We start from the raw sequence: 18484 nt of genomic DNA, 5'->3' as shown, positions 1-18484 counted from the left end.
ATACATTATTTATTTAGCCACTTGAGGTTGCAGATATGCATCCAATACAAAGTAGCTGTGTCTGTGCAGTCCATATAAAATCTTAGAGGGACCATGCATGTTCAACATTGAAAGGCTAAGTAGTATAGCAGTCCACGTCAGACACAGCTAGCCTGCATCAGAAGGGAAATATACCACCATTTAATCTGAATGTCATTAAATAGATTTTATAGCCTACATTATTTGTTGCATAACCTTTATCCTTGGGTATTTGCTAAGCAATCATTACATTGTCCCACAACTTTAGTTGGTGTGCTATTTTGTAAGCACTTGGTACGTCTACCCCAGCTGTTCCTCAAAGGGATAGCTCACTTGTATTTTCTGGATGTTACTTGGTGTACTTGTATGTAATGTGTAAGGGGATATGAATGCAAATGGTGGGCCTATTGTCTTGACGTCATGTGACTTAGTTGCAGTATTAAAACCTTGCAGCATTGCCAAGAGGTTAATTTCCTTGAGGGTAAGACCAGCTGTGTTTACTAAATCAATAGATGAGTTTGGACCTCCACAGTAAATTTTTTAGAAAGACCAGACAAAATAGCTAATGGTAATTTGGTCCTGTACTGAATGAGTTATTGCTGTTCATATGCTTTTAGCCATTCGTGGTGTGAGGGCTGGGACCACCGAAGATGATATTCTTCATCGATGGAGAGTACAGCATCGAATGGAAAGAGCACGTGCATCAGTGGTCCAAGGAAGAGAAGATCCACACTTTGGGTTGGGCCCTTGTCGCCCTCCTGTTGATAGAATTGAGGCAATCCCATACAAAAGAACAGTGCCTACAAGATCCCGATTTGGATTTGTGGAGTCAGCTTTTGGTAGTGCAGACATAAGGAATGCAAGCAGACAAGTTGGAGACCAGACTACTAATCTGTTTGTGAGTGAGCAGTTAGAACAGCAGGAATTCTCACAAGCAGCTCATCAATCTTCCAATATCACTGATCCCCACATTCAGTCAGCCCCTGCCTCCACATTAGAAGAAAGGCTTAATTCGTACCCTACACTTCTCCCTCCTTGTACAGTAGAAAATGCTGCAGTGGCTCCTCATACTCATCTTCTCTGTGACATTGTCACTTGCAATCACTTGTCAGCTGCAGTCAGATCTGCTGCTCTCTCTAGACCAAACTGCCACCTTGCAAGTCCAAGGACCAACCAGAAACAACAGCTGCAAGGAAACAAGCAGCAACCTGCATCCCAGTCAACATATGCGTTCCAACCAGGACACCATCAAATTACTGATGTAAGAGTTGATCCTAACCACGTGCGTTCGAGGACAAATGACAAGCAAAGCACAGTGACTAGACAAACAGTAGGCGCTGATCTTGCGTCTGTATTTGCACAAGACCAAGTTCTTCAGTCATTATTGATTCAAGAGCAACGTTGCCAGGATCGTCTCAGGTGAGTGGCAACACATTTCTTAGTCTTTGGTTGTTAGTGGAATATGAGCATGTGTTAGGTCATTAGCGCAGCTGCTGGATCAGGAAGGAAAGTGACAGTAAAACCATACATAATTGGTGCTTTGTCTGTTGCTTGAATAGCTACGAAGATTGTAATAGTGTTGTAGTTGTAGAATTTATGTCTAGCATGGGCAGCATCCAATCGTTGCAGGCTGACGCGCTTTGATCGATGATAGTCTAAAAATTTTTAGTTTCTCTGGGAACAAGATGATGTGATGTCATCTGCATTACTTTTGCAGTCGTTTGTGTATTCGGAGTATACGAAGGGGTAGTATCACGTGCATCCTATTACTGTCGCTGATGATGATCTACAGCACTCTTGCAGGTGTCATTATCAGTTAGACAATCGGAACTGCTGTTGATGGGCAATTAGAATCGTTTACGCGTTATGTGCTCATTACCCATTTTCATAGGCTCCTAGTGTTACGTGTAATTGCTACCATTACAAGGTTTCATAATAGGACTATACGCTACCTGTAAAACGTATTCACTGGAGAATTTACATCTACTAGAAGGGCTGCTTTCTTGCATGGACAATAGAGCTGTTTGGGTGTTACTGTGACTACTCTAGTGGATAGTGTGCTAAGTTTAGTCACATGCCGTCAATTAAACCATTAGCGGCGTACCTCTTGCTTCTCTGTGTGGTCCTGTTGCTGCCGTTTGTTCAGCCCCCTATCTGTTTTCGTGTCAGAAATGGCAATAACGAGGGGCAGAACTACTTTTCTCCGCCCTAACAGTTCGTGTAAAGCTTTCAAAGTGGGTAGTTGCGGAAGTTCGTCCGGCACAGAATGCAAATCGTCATGAGCAGCAGCAACCCTGGCATGAGAGCGGCAGATGATGATGGAGCGCCAAATACCAAGGCGAGAAAAAGTTTCCTCATAGAAGACCTCCTGAAGAAAGGATGCTCACAAAGTAGAGCCAGTGTGACGACAGCAAACAAGAGAGATGTCTTTCCGTTGTGTTATTCACCACACGTTCCCACCTCCACCCCGTTCGGTTATCTACCAGCTGCAGTTGTAGGACAAGCTAACATGTCAACCCAGGCCCGTTGCGGTAGCGTTTTTCTCTAATCTTACGCGTGTAGGAAGCATCATTCATTTATTTGTGGTACTGTACTCGTTTGATGCTCGAGATGTCAGGCAGCTAGCTAGCCAGCTGATAGGCATCTTTATGTCCATACAAGTCACTACTACTTATTCATGAAACTAATCGTTTGTTCTGGATCTCATGCAGGACTAGGGTTTCACGTCCCTTCTCCAATGTGCCTTCCTCCTTCGTGCAGTGCCGACTTCTTCAACTACGCTTCCTATAATCCACAAGTGCAGCGATTTCAACCCTATTGTGTGATCCCTCCAACACACAGTGAGAAAAGTGAGACAGATTCTAGTGGAAGAAGAAGAAAGTCTCGTACAGTTTTTAGTGAATATCAATTGATGGGATTGGAGAAGAAATTTCAGACGCAAAAGTATCTGTCTGTACCTGACAGAGTGGAAATCGCAGGAGGTCTAAATCTCTCTGAAACACAAGTCAAAACTTGGTAAGACTGTGTTACTACTGTTTCTCGTGTAGTGTCATGTTTTTTGGCTTTATGGTGGTAGGTTCCAGAATAGGCGAATGAAATGGAAAAAACAAGGCAATATAGAAGGAGCGTCTGCTGCAGGTGCAGCGAGAGACACCGAGTCTATGGACTGTAGCTCGGGTGCAAGTGAATATAGTAAAGTATAATGGTACATAATGAATGCACTTGTCGTTCTACAGATCAAAGTACTCACTGGTGTAATGATATTTCAGAGAAATGTGTTATCAAGCAAAATAAATATGTTGTTAGCTGCATTAGTTCAATCTTGCTGCTCATAATTGTCTTTACAATAAACTAAAATATTATAAATGCTTCATTGTTGGTTCTGCTTCTGCAAGGTGTAGCAACGAGACTGTCTCAGAGTGACAGTGGTTAGCTAAATAGCAGTCCTAAGTCTGAGCTCTTACTGTGCCAAGTAGCTAAAGCATCCTGTACTACTTAGAAACTAATCTTCCCAAAGATTTGTCATTGAACAATTGATTTTGACTTGCGAGTTAGTTAGCGTAGAGGTGTGTAATGGTGGGCACTGGAAAAACAATCATTATTTTCTGTATTTTGTTGGTGCAAATGTTATCTAGATTTCTAGAGTTTGAGATCAGGAACCATCCTGGTATTAAATTGAGCTCAATATTTGTTTGGCGCTGGAAGTAGACACCCAGACAGCAATGTAACCAATGTGGAAAGTTGTGGTAACTGTTAATGTCTCCAAAAGTGTTGCAAGTGTGTTGACATGACTCATCTCATTACCAGCCAATACCACAATCCAACCCTCTAAAATACGCCTCTTTCCTTTTATGGATGTACTAACCTACCAGCTAACTACAAACTACCTACAACAGCGTGCTTTGCTAAACCTGCACTGATGGGATTATAAAAAAGTACACTGAACAATTTGGCACCTATTCCGCATTTGTACACAAACAAATGAAAGATGGTATTGAAGTCACCAAAGTGCTCCTAGGTTCATCATATGTCAGTACACAGTAAGCCGATTTCTTTCCAATAGTTACTTCATTTATATCGAAAACACAGTCCATCCACCTCAACTGGTCAGAGAAACAAAAAGCCACAATGACTCTAAGCAACTGTTTAATTAATGTATCATACAGTTTTGACTCCAAACCGGCTCTATTTAAAGTGACTGTATACCATCTCATCACACAATACTGTATTGCTCAACAAGAAGAAATGTTTCACTGGAAAATCTGACAGACTTCTCATTCTCAATAAGCTGAACTTCAGACACCTGTAGAATGAAACATAATACAATGTCCTGTACACAGCAGCTGTCAGCAGGCATGGAATGTATGGATTGCCACACAAAAACAGACATTACAATGTGTACTGTGTGTTAGAGAATATATTATGCTGTGCTGAACCACATCTTGTTTGGAAAACCTATTGCAAGCACCAGAAGTAAACAAATTCTCCTACAAACGTGCTTATACCATATGCCTATCTACTCAGAAAACAATTCTACAGATGATCCAAGTACATCAAGATGCACTGTCCTATTATATTTTTAGCAATAAGTAGGCAAGTGTTTGTCTTATTATGCCTCGGTGCACATGCGAAGCAAAAGCAAAGGCATATGGTAGTCTGCCATGGTGTGGTGTGGTGGTGGTGGTGGTGTGTGTGATGCATTTGTCAGAGTGCATGCATTACTGTATGTACTTGCCAGTAGTGGATTTTAACAACAAAATGGGCTTATTCTGGTAAGAAATGATGTCTTCTTGTTTAGAAGTGATGATTTCCAAGATAAAGCTCTGTTCTTGAGTTAACAAGTGATTTCTTGGTACACATGAGCAGTAGAAGTATACAGCATTTAGCTGCCCTGTGTGCTTGACCAACTGAGCTTTGAATGCCCAGTTGATTGTGCACTGAGGCATTGGCACCCCCAGTGCTTTCATTTCTGAAGATTGGCACCGATTACCATAGCAGTAGTGATGTCATCAGTCTCCACAAGCCTATCAGGATTATGCCGGTGTACCATCTGCTCTCTACTGGATGACGAGGCCACCTGATTGTGTCAGTCTAGTCCATCGATGTCAACAACCTGCGACAATGTGGTTGACTGTCTCCAGGTCTGCACTGCACAAGCGGCAGGTGGGACTACCTAACATCACGATGCAGAATGTTATGCTCACAATACTGAGTCCGAAGAGCTAGGTCTTGAGCAGCAACAACCAGTCCCTTGGTTGCAGTAGGAAGATTCAGTGACTTCAGTCGTCCATAGGTCTCTTTCATGTCCACAGGTGGTTCTTAGTGAGATGGCAATACTGACCATGCATAGGGTTCCTGCTCCAGGACTGTTCACGAAGAGAACTGCACATGCAGACATGCTTAGCATCCACCTGAGGCACTTGCTTGAAGACGCCATCACATGTGATGGTCCCACTTCTGTGTAGGTTCTGTGATTTGTCATCCCTAGCCAAAGTCCTGTGCAACTATGCAGTAAAGATGTAACATACCCAAACGAACAGCTAAAGGTATGGTAGATAGTAAAAGTTCCACATCTTCACACATTGCAATAGATCATATGATGTCAACAGTCACATGAATAGCACCAAGGATGCCAAAAGGAGCAATGGACAACTTGTTTTGATTACTAATGATTGATATGTTACATATTTTACATTGTGGAACAGGACGGACAGTGTCAGGCTTGTTGGCTGGAACTGTTTGGTCTGTCAGAATAGGCATGTTCCACAAAATCTTAAGAGTTGTCACTTTCAGTTAGACCAGATATTGTATCAGCACAATACCAAGGTTCCTTGGTAGCATCTACTCCAGACACAAACCGTAGATTGTACTACAAAGCCTTAGGCCATTATCGAGGTATTTTATGTACTGGTTTGCCTAGTATAGGGCATCCAGAGACCATCTGAAATAAATTTCTTCGTACTGATGACAGTTTCTGCAAGTGGACAAAATGTCTGCTTCTCCACAAAGCGACTGAGTAGCCACAACTTGATCCTGAATAGCACACAATAACGGTTTTAAGATTGATGGACTTTAACCATTGGAATGCTCTACCAACATCATAAGTGGTATCAGATTATTATAATTATTATTCTATGTCGTCATCACCCTCTTAGCAGGTGAGTAAGGTCTTTACCCTCACTGGGTGTCCACCAACCTGGCAGTTAAGTCCCAGAGCGGTAAATGTTTCTGTGTAATCCACATGGCACTAGTAACTGACACATCAATTATTGATTGCATGTGCTACAAGGATTTTGCCAGCTTTGAGCAGCATGGCCGGTAGATATCAATGACCACCACAAAAGCAATTATTGTCACTGCCAAGGGTCCCCACACCAGATCACTTATGTGTCGTGCTCAACAAGATCAGTCTGGTTTCTTGTAAGCACCGGAAGCAAACCGTCTCAGACTGCTATCTAGACAGAAGACATGACTTTATGTAAGCGCTGACAGGATCCAAGAAGCACTGTTTTCTGTAAGTGCTGCAGGTTGTGATGACCTGTAATGATGCCAGCTACTGTGCAATACCTGTGTCACCATGCCCAACATAATATGCGGATCTCGGATTGGGCTGCTTCGGCAGGGTCAAAGCCACAACTGACATTTGTTGAAATCGACAACTCAGTCCATCATCCATCATGCCCAACTCTCACATCACCACTGGAACAACCAGTGTTCGACACTGCTATATGTGGCTTACCTCCTACCACACGTCGCTGTACTTTGCCAACTTCTCAGCACGTTTCCTGTAATGTTGCCATCGGCAGGACAGCTGATATCAATAAGAAGACCAAGTGTTCATCTTCTTAAATGCTGAGGCAGATGTCAAGATGATTGGCACTGATCTTCCAAGCAGCAGGGATGGCTGTATCCCATCATAGAGATGTTGTCCATCTCCAAAAGCCTATTAGGATGATGTCAGTACCAGCCACTCTCCACGAAACTGATGAGAAATGTCCCAGTGGATAATGGAGGCAACCTGATTGTGTCAATCAGTGTAGTCTGTCGGTGCCAAGGCACTACAGCCTGCCACAACGTCATCGACTGTCTCCAGGTCTGCAATGCACAATTGGCAAGTGGGACTAACATCATGATGCAGAATGTTGCGGTCATCATACCAAGTCCGAAAAGCTTTGTCTTGAGCAGCAACAACCAGTCCTTCTTGTTGCAGTAGGAAGATTCAATGATTTTAGCCATCCATAGGTTTGTTTCATGTCCACGGGGGGTTGCTCAGTGCGACCGTAATACTGACCACACATATGCTTCCTCCTGCAGGACTGTACACAGAAGAGAACTGCTGCACATGTGCAAATGTTTCTCATCTGCCTGGGGTGCTTGCTGGAAGACACCGTCACATGAGATGGTCCCACTTCCGTACAGATTCTGTAACATGTTGTCCCGGCCTGAGTCCCCTGCAACTGTGCAGTAAACTGACGGGCCATGCCATGCATTGGTTTGAATAAGAGAACCTCCTAGTATCACACTCCTGTGCCATCTGCATGACGGGATCAGAACTGTCATAAAGGTAACAACAGTACAGCCCACAATACAAGACTGATACGTCGACTCAATTTGTTGTAACCCTCGACCACCCTCGAGGTACAGAGCGTACAGCCAGTCAACGTCTGCCACAGGATGGTGGACACAGTGCGTAAAAAGGTTCCTGGTCTGCCGATCAAGCTGTTGCAGGTTTGTGGTCCTCCAATGAATGAAATTACAACTGTAAGCGAGAACCATTAGTGCAACCCATTGACCAGAATCTTGTTTCAACCATACGACTCAGTCTCTAGAACAACCATCTTCACTCTCCAAAAGTACTCATGATGGAGCGTCTCTCACATAGTGCTGTGCTGGATACCATTACTCTCGTTCACACACAAATACTTGACGACTTGACCCAGTTCCAGACAGTTGATGGTGTCTGTTTTTCCTACTGTCACCCCAGAATTATGTCCAGCGAGCTTGCTGTTGACAAGTCTGCAAGCATTATTATTGTGGTGTGTGTGTGGTGCTCAACCTGAAGTAAGATCAGTAAGGTTCGTACGATCTCTTGTAAACACCGAAAGCAAACCCTGCCTCAGAGGTGTTTAGAGACCATCACGGCTGTCTAGACAGAAGACATGACTTTACGCAGGATCTGACTGGATCCAAGAATCACTGGTTTCCGTAAGTGCTGCAGGTTGTTCGAATCCAGCCACTGTGCAATACCTCTGTGCACTGTGCTGTAAGCGCCAACAAAACATTAAAACAACTAGTGTCTGACAACGTTACAATCAGCTGTTCTCCATCTGTGAATTTCGCAGTATCATAGCAATGTTGCCTTCAGCAAAACAGCTAATATAACAAAGCACATGTTCATCTTCATATTTCTGATCACAATGTTTGAAAATTTTTGCTGATCTTCTTAGCAATAGGAGTAGCACATAACAGTAATGTCATCCAACTCTATAAGCGTATCAAGATGATTGCTTGGTATAATTTGCTTTCCACTGGACACCAAAATACATCTCAGTAGATAATGGAGGCTACCTGACTGTGTCAGTCAGTGTTGTCCATTGAAAATTAAGACACCCCACAATGCCGAATGTCTCACTCATGGTGCCAAGTCCAAAACACTTGATCTTCAGCAGCAATGACCATTGCCTTAATTACATGAAGATTAGCTGTGTTCAACCATATGCAGATCTCTCTCATGTTCACAGGTGGTTGCTCAATGGTCAGTGGGAAAGCAATAGTAGACCATGCATACCCTTCCCAGTCCCCCAGGACTGTACAGAAGACAACTGCTACACACAGGGCAATGTTTCATATCTGTTGAGGTACTCACTCAGACATCATCAAACAGGACAGTTCCAAACTACAGTCTCAGCTAAACTCTTCTGCAAGGTGCACAGTAAAGCAACAAGCCATGCTTCTGAATACGTGCAAAAATCTTCCAGTGTAACTCTTCTGTGCCTTGTGAAAGAAGGAAATAGAACTGTTATGCAACTACTACAAACTACTGATACATCAACCTGATCTGTTGTAAATCCAACTTACCTAACGGCACCAAGCATACAGTCCGTCAATGATAAATGATGGTAGTCGCCATAAACCAGCTTTCTGGTCTATCAATGAATTAACTGTTTCAAGTCTGTGTCCCATAAAACGCTGTCAAAACTTGGTTTGGAGAACCATCTTTACCGTATAAAAGTAGTCATGACAAAATGTCTCAATTATGAAGACATTTTCTCCAAAAAATTACAAAATATTATCACCAGCTCTGATGTCTTCATTCAGTACATGTGCATATGCATGCATAACACAAACTCTTGGAAGGAGTTAACTGATGAAGTGTGTGTGGAGCTATGTTACACACATCAAAAGCTGTCAGTGTCATCTCACCTACTATTTGATACAGACAAACACTTAACAAAACTTAGTTCATGGCTTATGTTGATTAGTGATCGGCATTTGAAAACAATTGCAGCGTTTCAAGCCCCTTAAAATGGGTGATGTATATGAAACACATTCACAACAGTACACGCCACTAGTTTTTAGTAGCATCTCACTGCTCTGAAGTGCCCCAAATTACGAATTTGTGTGCGAGACCAACCTGTATATCACAGTAGCTCCTTGGAGACGAAAAACAGACGTGAACAGGGAAGAAGTCATCTGAACGTCCAGGAATAGCAAATTCCATACTTCCATTCTTGTTCGATTCATCAATAACAGGGAGACTCCATGTCAATATGTTCTTCTTGCTATCATGCTTGTATTCACCATCACAACTAGCAACAGTAGGAGCTCCAACCCCACCACTATACATAAAATAGTTATCAACAACACTAAGAATATACACATATACTAACGGAATTGGGATCGTTATCTGCACATCTTGCAGTTCCATGTCATCATGCTGCAGTTCATACTCTATGTTGACCTCACACTTCCCACTAGATTCACTGGGCCAACAGTTGACTACACAGAAATAGAGACCGATTACATACATGTACAACTTGGACACATTCATAATCTTCATGAAGATGAGACAAATGTTACTCCAAGCCACAAAACACTTGACAAATGTTGGCATTAAGCATCAGGTACCAGTTTAGCCACAAAAATGCCTATTTGAGACACCATTCATGTAAATCTCAACATCACATTTGTGGCCTGGTACCAATTACATATAGAGTAATCACTTGACTATTACCCCAAGGCTAAATAAGCCACAGCTCCAACTTGACCAAGGCTCTAAGATTTTCACACCTCTTAGTCCTTAAGTTAGTGCTAGCGAATTGGCACTTTCCACAGTGACTGCTTGCTAGATTTGCACCTGTAGAAATTCTAAAATTATTCAACTTGCCCATGCCTGCTGACCACATAGTAAAGGTTTTGATAACTCAGATACCATACAGAAGATTAGGTTTCTAATTATCTAAGCAGTGGTGCTGTGAAGCTCTGCTAGTGTAGCAGCATGCTGTTTTAGTTAATTACGCAATAGCTTCCACCAGTTAACAATTTCAGGTGTTAATTCTTTAGAAAGGCCCATCCCACACTTGACCTTTTGACTCTGGTCAACCATGGGAGTTGAACAATAAGCAAGCAAGTATGGTAGAACTTGACAGTTAACCTTCTTCAGAGTTGCATAATCCACAGTACTTACAAACATTTTACTCACTTAGATATTTGTAAAGCTACCTGACAGCATTGAAGTCGTGTAGCTAGCTTCGAAACGAACCAGACTGATAAATAATAGCCATACAATTCGTTAGAACATTCACAAGCAACCTGGCCATTTTAAAGCAGTCCTACAATCTCTAATGCAGCTAGATGGTTTTCAGATGACATCATGGACTGATTAATAAGTGTTATATTATCTTTAGGCAGTTTAAGACTAGTACTTAGAAATAGAGTAAGTGCCATGCTATATATCAAGCCAGCAGGCTTAAGTGGGTCAGGCCACTTACTGCACTTTGATGATCAGTACTGGAAACTACCATATTATATATACAACAGCACTGGAAACTATGCACCACACATGTCAAAAATACATTTAAGTCTGACGGGTTAGATATAATTTACTGTACCTAGCTCACTACGCTCACCAAAGTGCAAAACAAGGTCTCAGAGACGCTGATGTTTGGCTTATGATGCCACACTTGCCTACATCCTGGTTGCATGCAATGCCACCATTTGCCAGATAAACTGAAATCTGGCTAAACAGTGCATTAAAGAATGTCACTTAATTATAGTAGTCATGTTACTTGGTATTGTCAGCCATGACAACTGGATGACAAAAGTGTTCTATGTTGGCACTCATGTCTGCAAAATAAGCAACAACTAATGTTGATCTTGATCTGCAAAAAAAGCAAAACAACATTTATCTTCACAGTTTGAGGATGTGGCATTTAAAAAACGAATGAATCCAGTCAGGATATAGTGTAGTTAACTAAACAGAAAGAGATGCCTGCAAAAATTTTGACAGGTAAGATGTCCTGTCAAACCAAGTTTCTATGCGATCAAACACATGACCAGCAGATGCTAAACTTTGAGAGTACATGACAAGATAAATACTGCATCTACAATTTATAACGTTTTAAGTAGCTTACTCATCAGTGGAATATGTGAATCATCTGTTGTTTGTAGCCTCCATTTAACAACTCCCACATCATTATTGATGGGAAAACCCTTTCCTTCTTGTTTGAGAGTAACAATACAGTCACTAAAAAATCTCTTCTTGTCTACATTGGGATGAGTCTACACAATAAATACAAATTCTTAGTTAACTTCACTAATGGTCACAAGCACAACCAGACTGCAAGCATGCAAAGACAGAGTTAGTGCAGATAGAAAAAACAAAAAACACCAGTACAAAAATCTGTCCAATATCTTCTACGGTGTCACACCTGTAATTGAAATCCTCTTGAGTCATTGTTTTGTGTTAATAGTCTGATTCGACCATATGCAGAATCAGAAATCCTCAGTCGCATAATTCCCAGTATTTCCAAGTTGTTGAGTCCACCATCACGACCTGCTTCTAAAGTTAGTTTCTCCTCTATACGAATATGAACACTGCAATACAAAACACTTGCAATAAGAAAGACACATGACATCACAACGTACACAATTACTAAACCTCATTCACAAACACCAGAAACATGTGTCAATAGACAAGAAGGTCATACATAGTAAAATACTACCACTAATGCTTTCGAGTTTCTTTTTAATATTGTTCATCATGAAAAGTTTAAAAAGAATGTTTTCATGGCATGGAAAACTCACTGTTATCCAGCATTGCACACATTAAACATGGCGACTAAACAAAGAGCACTGATTGACCATCCACAATAACGACACTGAAGATGATCCAAGCAGTAGCAGTGAATAACAACATATGATACACGTTCTTTCAGAAATGACAAATAAGAACTGATTCGTTACTATCTGGGAGTGTTCACTCTTGGTATGTGCACATGCCTTGGGGTGTGAATATGAGAATCTACGTGCAAGTCAATCATTAGAGAGCTTCACAGGTTTCTTTCAGAATCTGTGCCACCACGGGTGACAAGAAACATAGAAAAAACGGTGCGGCCTAAGAGAAGTCAGTTGGTGACCAAAATGATTGTTCTTTCACGACACGACTGCAAATAATGACATCCTAAGATGTCATGGGCACTCCCCACAAATGCACTATTTTCATATTGCTTTTGCTACAGTATCTACTCACAAACTGAGTGCAGCTGGATCATGTACCATTCCTCACAACTGGAGAGGGGATAGAGCTGGCTACTAATTTTTTTCCCTTGCAGGGTTGTCCCCAGCATACAAAAGGCACGGCACTCTGCCGTGCCTTGGCTCCCGCTTGGTACAGGCCCGCCGTGCTCTACTGAATAGGCAGTGGCTACTCTAGAGTTCATTCACACATTTTGCGAGGTGTGGGAAAATTTGTAGGTCTGGGGATTCCGAGCACGTACAAGCATATACGTGTACTGAAAGCAGGTGGAGACAACTGGTAAATAGAGATGGGGTAGCTACGATTATTTAACCCAAAAACTGACAAGTTCCGCATTGTGATGTGTAAAGCGCTGTCCTAGACCCCTTGTTTTGACATAAGCAGATACGCTAAATTGCATTCTTGTAGAGTCACCATACACTGATTTAATTAGCTGTCTCCTAACAGTTGTTCTTTGAGTCTACTGTTCTCTATTGTAGCTATGAAGACAACGAAATTTGTATTTAAAAACTTACAAAGTTGTTTGAGGCAAGCAACTAATTCTTTGCATATTATTTTAGTTCTTTGCCTAGAGGGCCTGGGATGTTTGGTGTGATGGTGAGACCAATTAGGGGGACAACTGCCATATGGTATGAACTTGATTGTAATACAAGTACTGAAAAAGCAACAGTGGTTGTTATGCACTGCCCACAATTGTGTCGGTAGCAACTGCAGTTTCCCCTCTAGCATCACTAAACGTTTTTGATTTGGGGTGTAGCTACTGCAGAATATTAGACGGCTTTTGAGAACTAACAATAAACAGGTTAACAATAGAAATAAATGAGGAAGACTCGTCAGAACTGCGACAAGATTCTCCACAGAGACCGAAAAAATTATAACAATGACTAGCACAACAAGCTTGATTCTTGTTGCTATTTGTTGGGAGCACCTAGGCGAATCGAAGGCGTGTAATTGTAGCCGAGTAGGTAGATAGAGTACAAATTAATGCGGTCTGTAGATATGTTGCACCTCCCAATCACGTGTCTCGACTGATTATGCGAATCAAATATCTATTGCTCGAGCTCTGAAAATTTCTCACAGGCTTTAACAGACTTTTTAGCTTGACGCTTATTCCAAGTTGTGATATACTGCGATGTGTGAGTCATACTAATACTTGGCCTAAAGCCCCTCCTCTTTTTAGCACAATGATTGTGGTAAGTCCTTGTGAGAATGTGCACACGCTAGATTAGTTTGGCGAAAATGAGTGCTCCATTACTGAAAGACAACGTAGCTGCCAGTTTACTTCCCCATGACGCTCCATCAGAGTTAATTCCTGTTCGTGTCAGTGGCGATGGCAACTGCCTTTCATGCTGTGAAAGTGGCATTGGCTGCAACCCGGAAATGTTTGCAAGTGCCAACAGTTAGTGATCTTCGAAGAAACTGCGCTGACGAACTGGAAAAGAACGGAGCAATTTACGCAGCCCTTATTGTAGGGCACACCCTTAGTGTCAGTGTCAGCAATGGTGACACGTTGCATCCAGGATCGTTAGTACAGTCATGTCTATTGAATGCTGCTTTGACAGCTTACCATTCTTGGGTCTACAATGACAAACTGGAATTGAAAGACAACATGATAAACGCTCTCAAATTAGCACTAGAGCGCGAAGCCAAAGAAACCAAGTCGTCTGGGCACTGGTCATCACTTCCGCAAATCTATGCGGTCGCAACCTGTACCGGTACAACCATCAAGCTAGTGTACCCAGACGCCAATAAAAAGGTTCGACAATTCTTGCACACTGTCGTTCCCTCATTGGCTGATTCCCTGACTGGTATTGCGAATGTTCAAGCAGATCTACATATAGCTATCATGTGGTCAAGCACAGTCAAGTCAGAGAGAGCAAGTTTCCTAAATATAAACCACTTTGTTCCTCTTGTGCTTGAGCATTTGGTGACAAAAGGTTGCGAAGGCAAGCATGTTAGTAAGCAAAGCAGCATCAAAGCTTTTGTATCAAAAGGAATGCTTACTGCAAAAAACATGCCCCATGAATCACCCCAAGCAAAACAAATGGCAGTCGCCAAACCTTCCATCAAGCAAGTGCTGCAATTGGAGGAGAGCAACCAAGAGAAGCCAACAACAAAATTGAAAAAAATTCGGCCTACTCATCATCGAACGTCTGGATTTGACGAAAACTGGCAACGGGACTTTCCATGGGTACCAACAACTTACTCTCCAGCCTCCACTGTGCCTCTTGGCATACTCTGCAGTCTTTGCATAAAGCATGGAAGGCGACCTCAAAAGGTATTTTGATACAGCTTAACAAATGTACTTTCACACTGTCATAATCATATATCTCCAAGTAACCTTAGTTGTCTTGGGTTTGCAAATAGGTTTTGCATGAAAGAGCGGTCTGGGTGGACATACCATGTGTTACCCTACGTAAGGATTCTCTTCAAGCTCATGAAACAGGAGTTTGCCATAAGGAAGCCGTTAAAGATGAAACTCAACTGTGCACTGGACAAAACACCAAGGACGAGCTCACAAGCATCACCAGGAGAAGCATGATTGGTCGTTTCAATGTCTCTACTGGCTTTGTAAGGAGGAAATAGCACACACTATGAAATGTACATCTCTGCTTGATCTTGGCAAATCCTTGGGTGCTGCATACCTTTCAGCCATACAAATTGGTGATAACGCCAAGTACACATCTCAACGGTTTATACAGGAGGCACTTCAAGACATGGCACTGACCATCAAAAGGCCAATTTACACACAAGTCACCACATCACCGTATTTTGCGCTCATAGTTGATGAATCCACTGATGTTTCAGTAACAAAGGAGCTAATCGTGTACGCAAAATACTTGAATTCTCAATGTCTTCCAGCTACCTCTTTCTTGGGAATAATCAGTCTCAACAACGGGCAAGCAAATACCATCTACACTGCTCTAAGAAGGAACTTTGAGGAAGGTGAAAACTTCAACTTCCAGGTAAATGGGTGCACGCGGGTGCATGCAGTGTGTGTGTGTGTGTGTGTGTGTGTGTGTGTGTGTGTGTGTGTGTGTGTGCGTGTGTGTATGTGTGTGTGTGTCTGTCTGTGTGAATGTAATTTCGAATCTTTTGCTGTCTATAGGGCAAGTTGGTTGCGTTGGGCTCAGATGGTGCAAATGTGATGATAGGTCGACACAATGGAGTTGCGTCAAAACTTTGACAGTGCGCTCCACATTTGGTAAGCAATATTAATAAGGTTCCAGTGCCAAAGTATCTATTCAAAGGCAGTTAGAAGTTTAGTCAAACACTTACGAAGCTATATAGGATTTCAACAATACAACTTAGTGACTTCATCGATAAGGACTTTCATCTCTTGCAGGTCTCTCATCATTGTGTTGCGCACCAACTGGCACTCACAGCAGGTCAGGCTGCCAACAGAATACCTTACCTGAACGAGTTTAAATCAGTTGTAGCGCAACTGTTTCGGTTTTACGATCAGTCTGCAGTGCAAATGGCTGGATTGAAAGACATAGAGGTAAGTAAGTGCATAGTCTGTTGACAACTTGTCGACGCTGGTCGTTATCTTTCTGTTTTCATTGCTTTTGAGCTGTAGCACGTAAACTCCCATTCCTGCTAGCTAATTATAATTAACAGCTTTCACTAGGCTAGTAAACTGTTTGCACGTCTCCCGGAGGGGAGGAATCTAGCATGTGGGGAAATCTAGCATGTGGGGAAATCTAGCATGTGGGGAAATCTAGCATGTGGGGAAATCTAGCATGTGGGGAATCTAGCACGTAAACAAACGAGAGTCAGCTGCGATGTACATGGTGTGCACAATGTGAGAACAGGTAATTGTTTGATTGAGTTTAAATTAATCAAATTGCAGCTTTGAACCTTCCAACATAGCATGCAAATCTTATGGATTCAATCATACTGGCTGCAAATAGTGGTTTGATGAAGGTGACAATGATATGACAACGTCATTAAAATCTATACATTTCAATTAATTTGAATGGTGTTACACACTCACTTCGGCATGCACTTTTGTCTACAATTCAGATTACTAAAAAATACGATAATTATGGACGGTCCTTTACATGAATCTACACTAGAGGAAAATAATTTAGTTAATTTTTTGATCTGAGTATATATCATGCACATGCATGGCATGCGCTTCTAGTATTTTGTACAAACGTGACCATCAAAGTGTAGCGGTAAAAAGGCGTACTGTTGCAAACTTTAAAAGGTGTTTTCTTTTTCTTTAACAGGTAATGGCATCTGATTCCCGGTAGAAATGTCCAAAATTTAAAACGTTGCAACAATGAGAACAAAATACATTTTAGGTTTGGTTCACATCAGTAGAACACTGGGTATGTAGACAGGTCTATATATATATATATATATACTATCTCTAAGACTGTCAAGCAAGTTTGATTGGCTTCTAGATTAAAATGTGTTCCATTAAAAAAATTATGCGGGGGCGTGGTCATGAGAATTTCCACCATGCCTTACAAAAATCCTGGGGACAACCCTGACTTGCCAATGGTTAATGGAGCAAAATCTGAATTTAGAGGGCTTTCTAAACACACTAAGACAATGCTCCAAATATCCTAAAGTCAAATCATCAAATGATGCTCAAATATAACAAATATAATGTATACACGTAACCAAGCCGGGTGCTTCTTTACAAAACAATCCACACCTTCTCAATTTGTTTCTGACTCTTTCTAATATAATAGTTATAGCAAGGATGAACAATCATAATGTCACATATTAGAGCTGAGGCATATTTCTGCACATGCCAAGTTTGCCAGCAGGATTTATTCAAGACAAGCTTCAATTCAAAACAGTGTCTATGCAACAACTGAATGCGCTATTCAAGCTGCGAGACTAGAACTGGCTTTTGTGGATCTGACCACAGCCAGCTTGAATGTAATAGTGTACTATCTCCTTTTGCCTATGCATGCTTGGATACAGCTGGTATTAGAAACAAAGGCAGCAAAATGAGAGGGAGAAGAGCAGAAAAGTGAAATGCCAGCTGACCAACACATGCAAATTACGAGGAGACAATCAGCTGCATCAAACTGTGCACGTGTGACTTGCCATTGACAAGCCTCGGCTTCTATTCAACGTTGACTCTAATATGTGATATTACGGTAAATACAGTTATAACATACAATATATGCATCAGCTAATACCGAAGCGGCTACAAGCCTTTGGGCAGACTGACAAATTTGACAGTTCTTAGTTGGTCTAAAATCAGTCATGACATAACCAAAGTCCAATATCGTTGCCCAAGACAATGACACTTTCTTCCAAAATGTCTAGTTGTTTCATGTTGTTTCAAGGAAAAGTCCAACAAAAATGAACTTAACTTGTATGAGTAGATCTTACCAAGACAAATCGATCGGTATAAGTTACTCCGTTATCTTTTGCTTTTGTATACAAGAACGAGCGATGTTTCTGTGATGTGCAATACCCACGCGCCTGCTCTGAGCTTCCTGGTGGATTAAGCTCCGCCCACTGCAAACGAATCAATGCGTTTACGGATGACTGCTACGGATATATCGAGAATGCCGAATGTGAATGCGAAGATATTATGAAGATCTGCCGTCTTGCCGTCAGTGGTTCCTCTCTAAAGTAAAATGGTGTCGGTAGAGCTGTTTTCCCACCAGACTTTGAAGAAAAATTCCTCAATACCACGGCTTATCTAGAGAACGCACTTGTGCTTGGGTATTTGTT

At 41.8% G+C, this 18484-nt stretch overlaps 2 protein-coding genes across 3 annotated transcripts; one reads left to right on the top strand and one right to left on the bottom strand.

Moving 5' to 3' along the window:
• The first annotated feature begins 345 nt into the window (after positions 1 to 345).
• Positions 346 to 3378, top strand: LOC134176754 (brain-specific homeobox protein homolog). 2 transcript variants are annotated; one of them, XM_062643415.1, is made up of 4 exons: positions 346 to 1437; positions 1496 to 2549; positions 2730 to 3033; positions 3095 to 3378. In XM_062643415.1, exons 2-4 carry the CDS (start codon positions 2285 to 2287, stop codon positions 3219 to 3221), a joined length of 696 nt encoding a protein of 231 aa, XP_062499399.1. In that variant the 5' UTR covers positions 346 to 1437; positions 1496 to 2284; the 3' UTR covers positions 3222 to 3378. The 2 variants fall into 2 exon arrangements, with proteins under 2 accessions (XP_062499399.1, XP_062499398.1); XM_062643414.1 differs by lacking the exons at positions 2730 to 3033; positions 3095 to 3378 and having other exon boundaries at positions 1496 to 2443.
• A 689-nt stretch (positions 3379 to 4067) lies between these two features.
• On the bottom strand, positions 4068 to 12170 carry LOC134176954 (coatomer subunit delta-like). The gene is made up of 5 exons (XM_062643646.1): positions 11949 to 12170; positions 11652 to 11799; positions 9909 to 10017; positions 9653 to 9857; positions 4068 to 4321 (listed from the first exon to the last, which is right to left on the bottom strand). The coding sequence occupies exons 1-5, from the start codon at positions 12153 to 12155 to the stop codon at positions 4232 to 4234; spliced, it is 759 nt and encodes a 252-aa protein (XP_062499630.1). The 5' UTR covers positions 12156 to 12170; the 3' UTR covers positions 4068 to 4231.
• Between the last annotated feature and the right edge of the window lie 6314 nt (positions 12171 to 18484).

Source organism: Corticium candelabrum, chromosome 3 (assembly GCF_963422355.1).
Source record: "Corticium candelabrum chromosome 3, ooCorCand1.1, whole genome shotgun sequence".
NCBI lineage: Eukaryota > Metazoa > Porifera > Homoscleromorpha > Homosclerophorida > Plakinidae > Corticium > Corticium candelabrum.
This window is presented reverse-complemented; position numbering and strand designations above follow the sequence as displayed.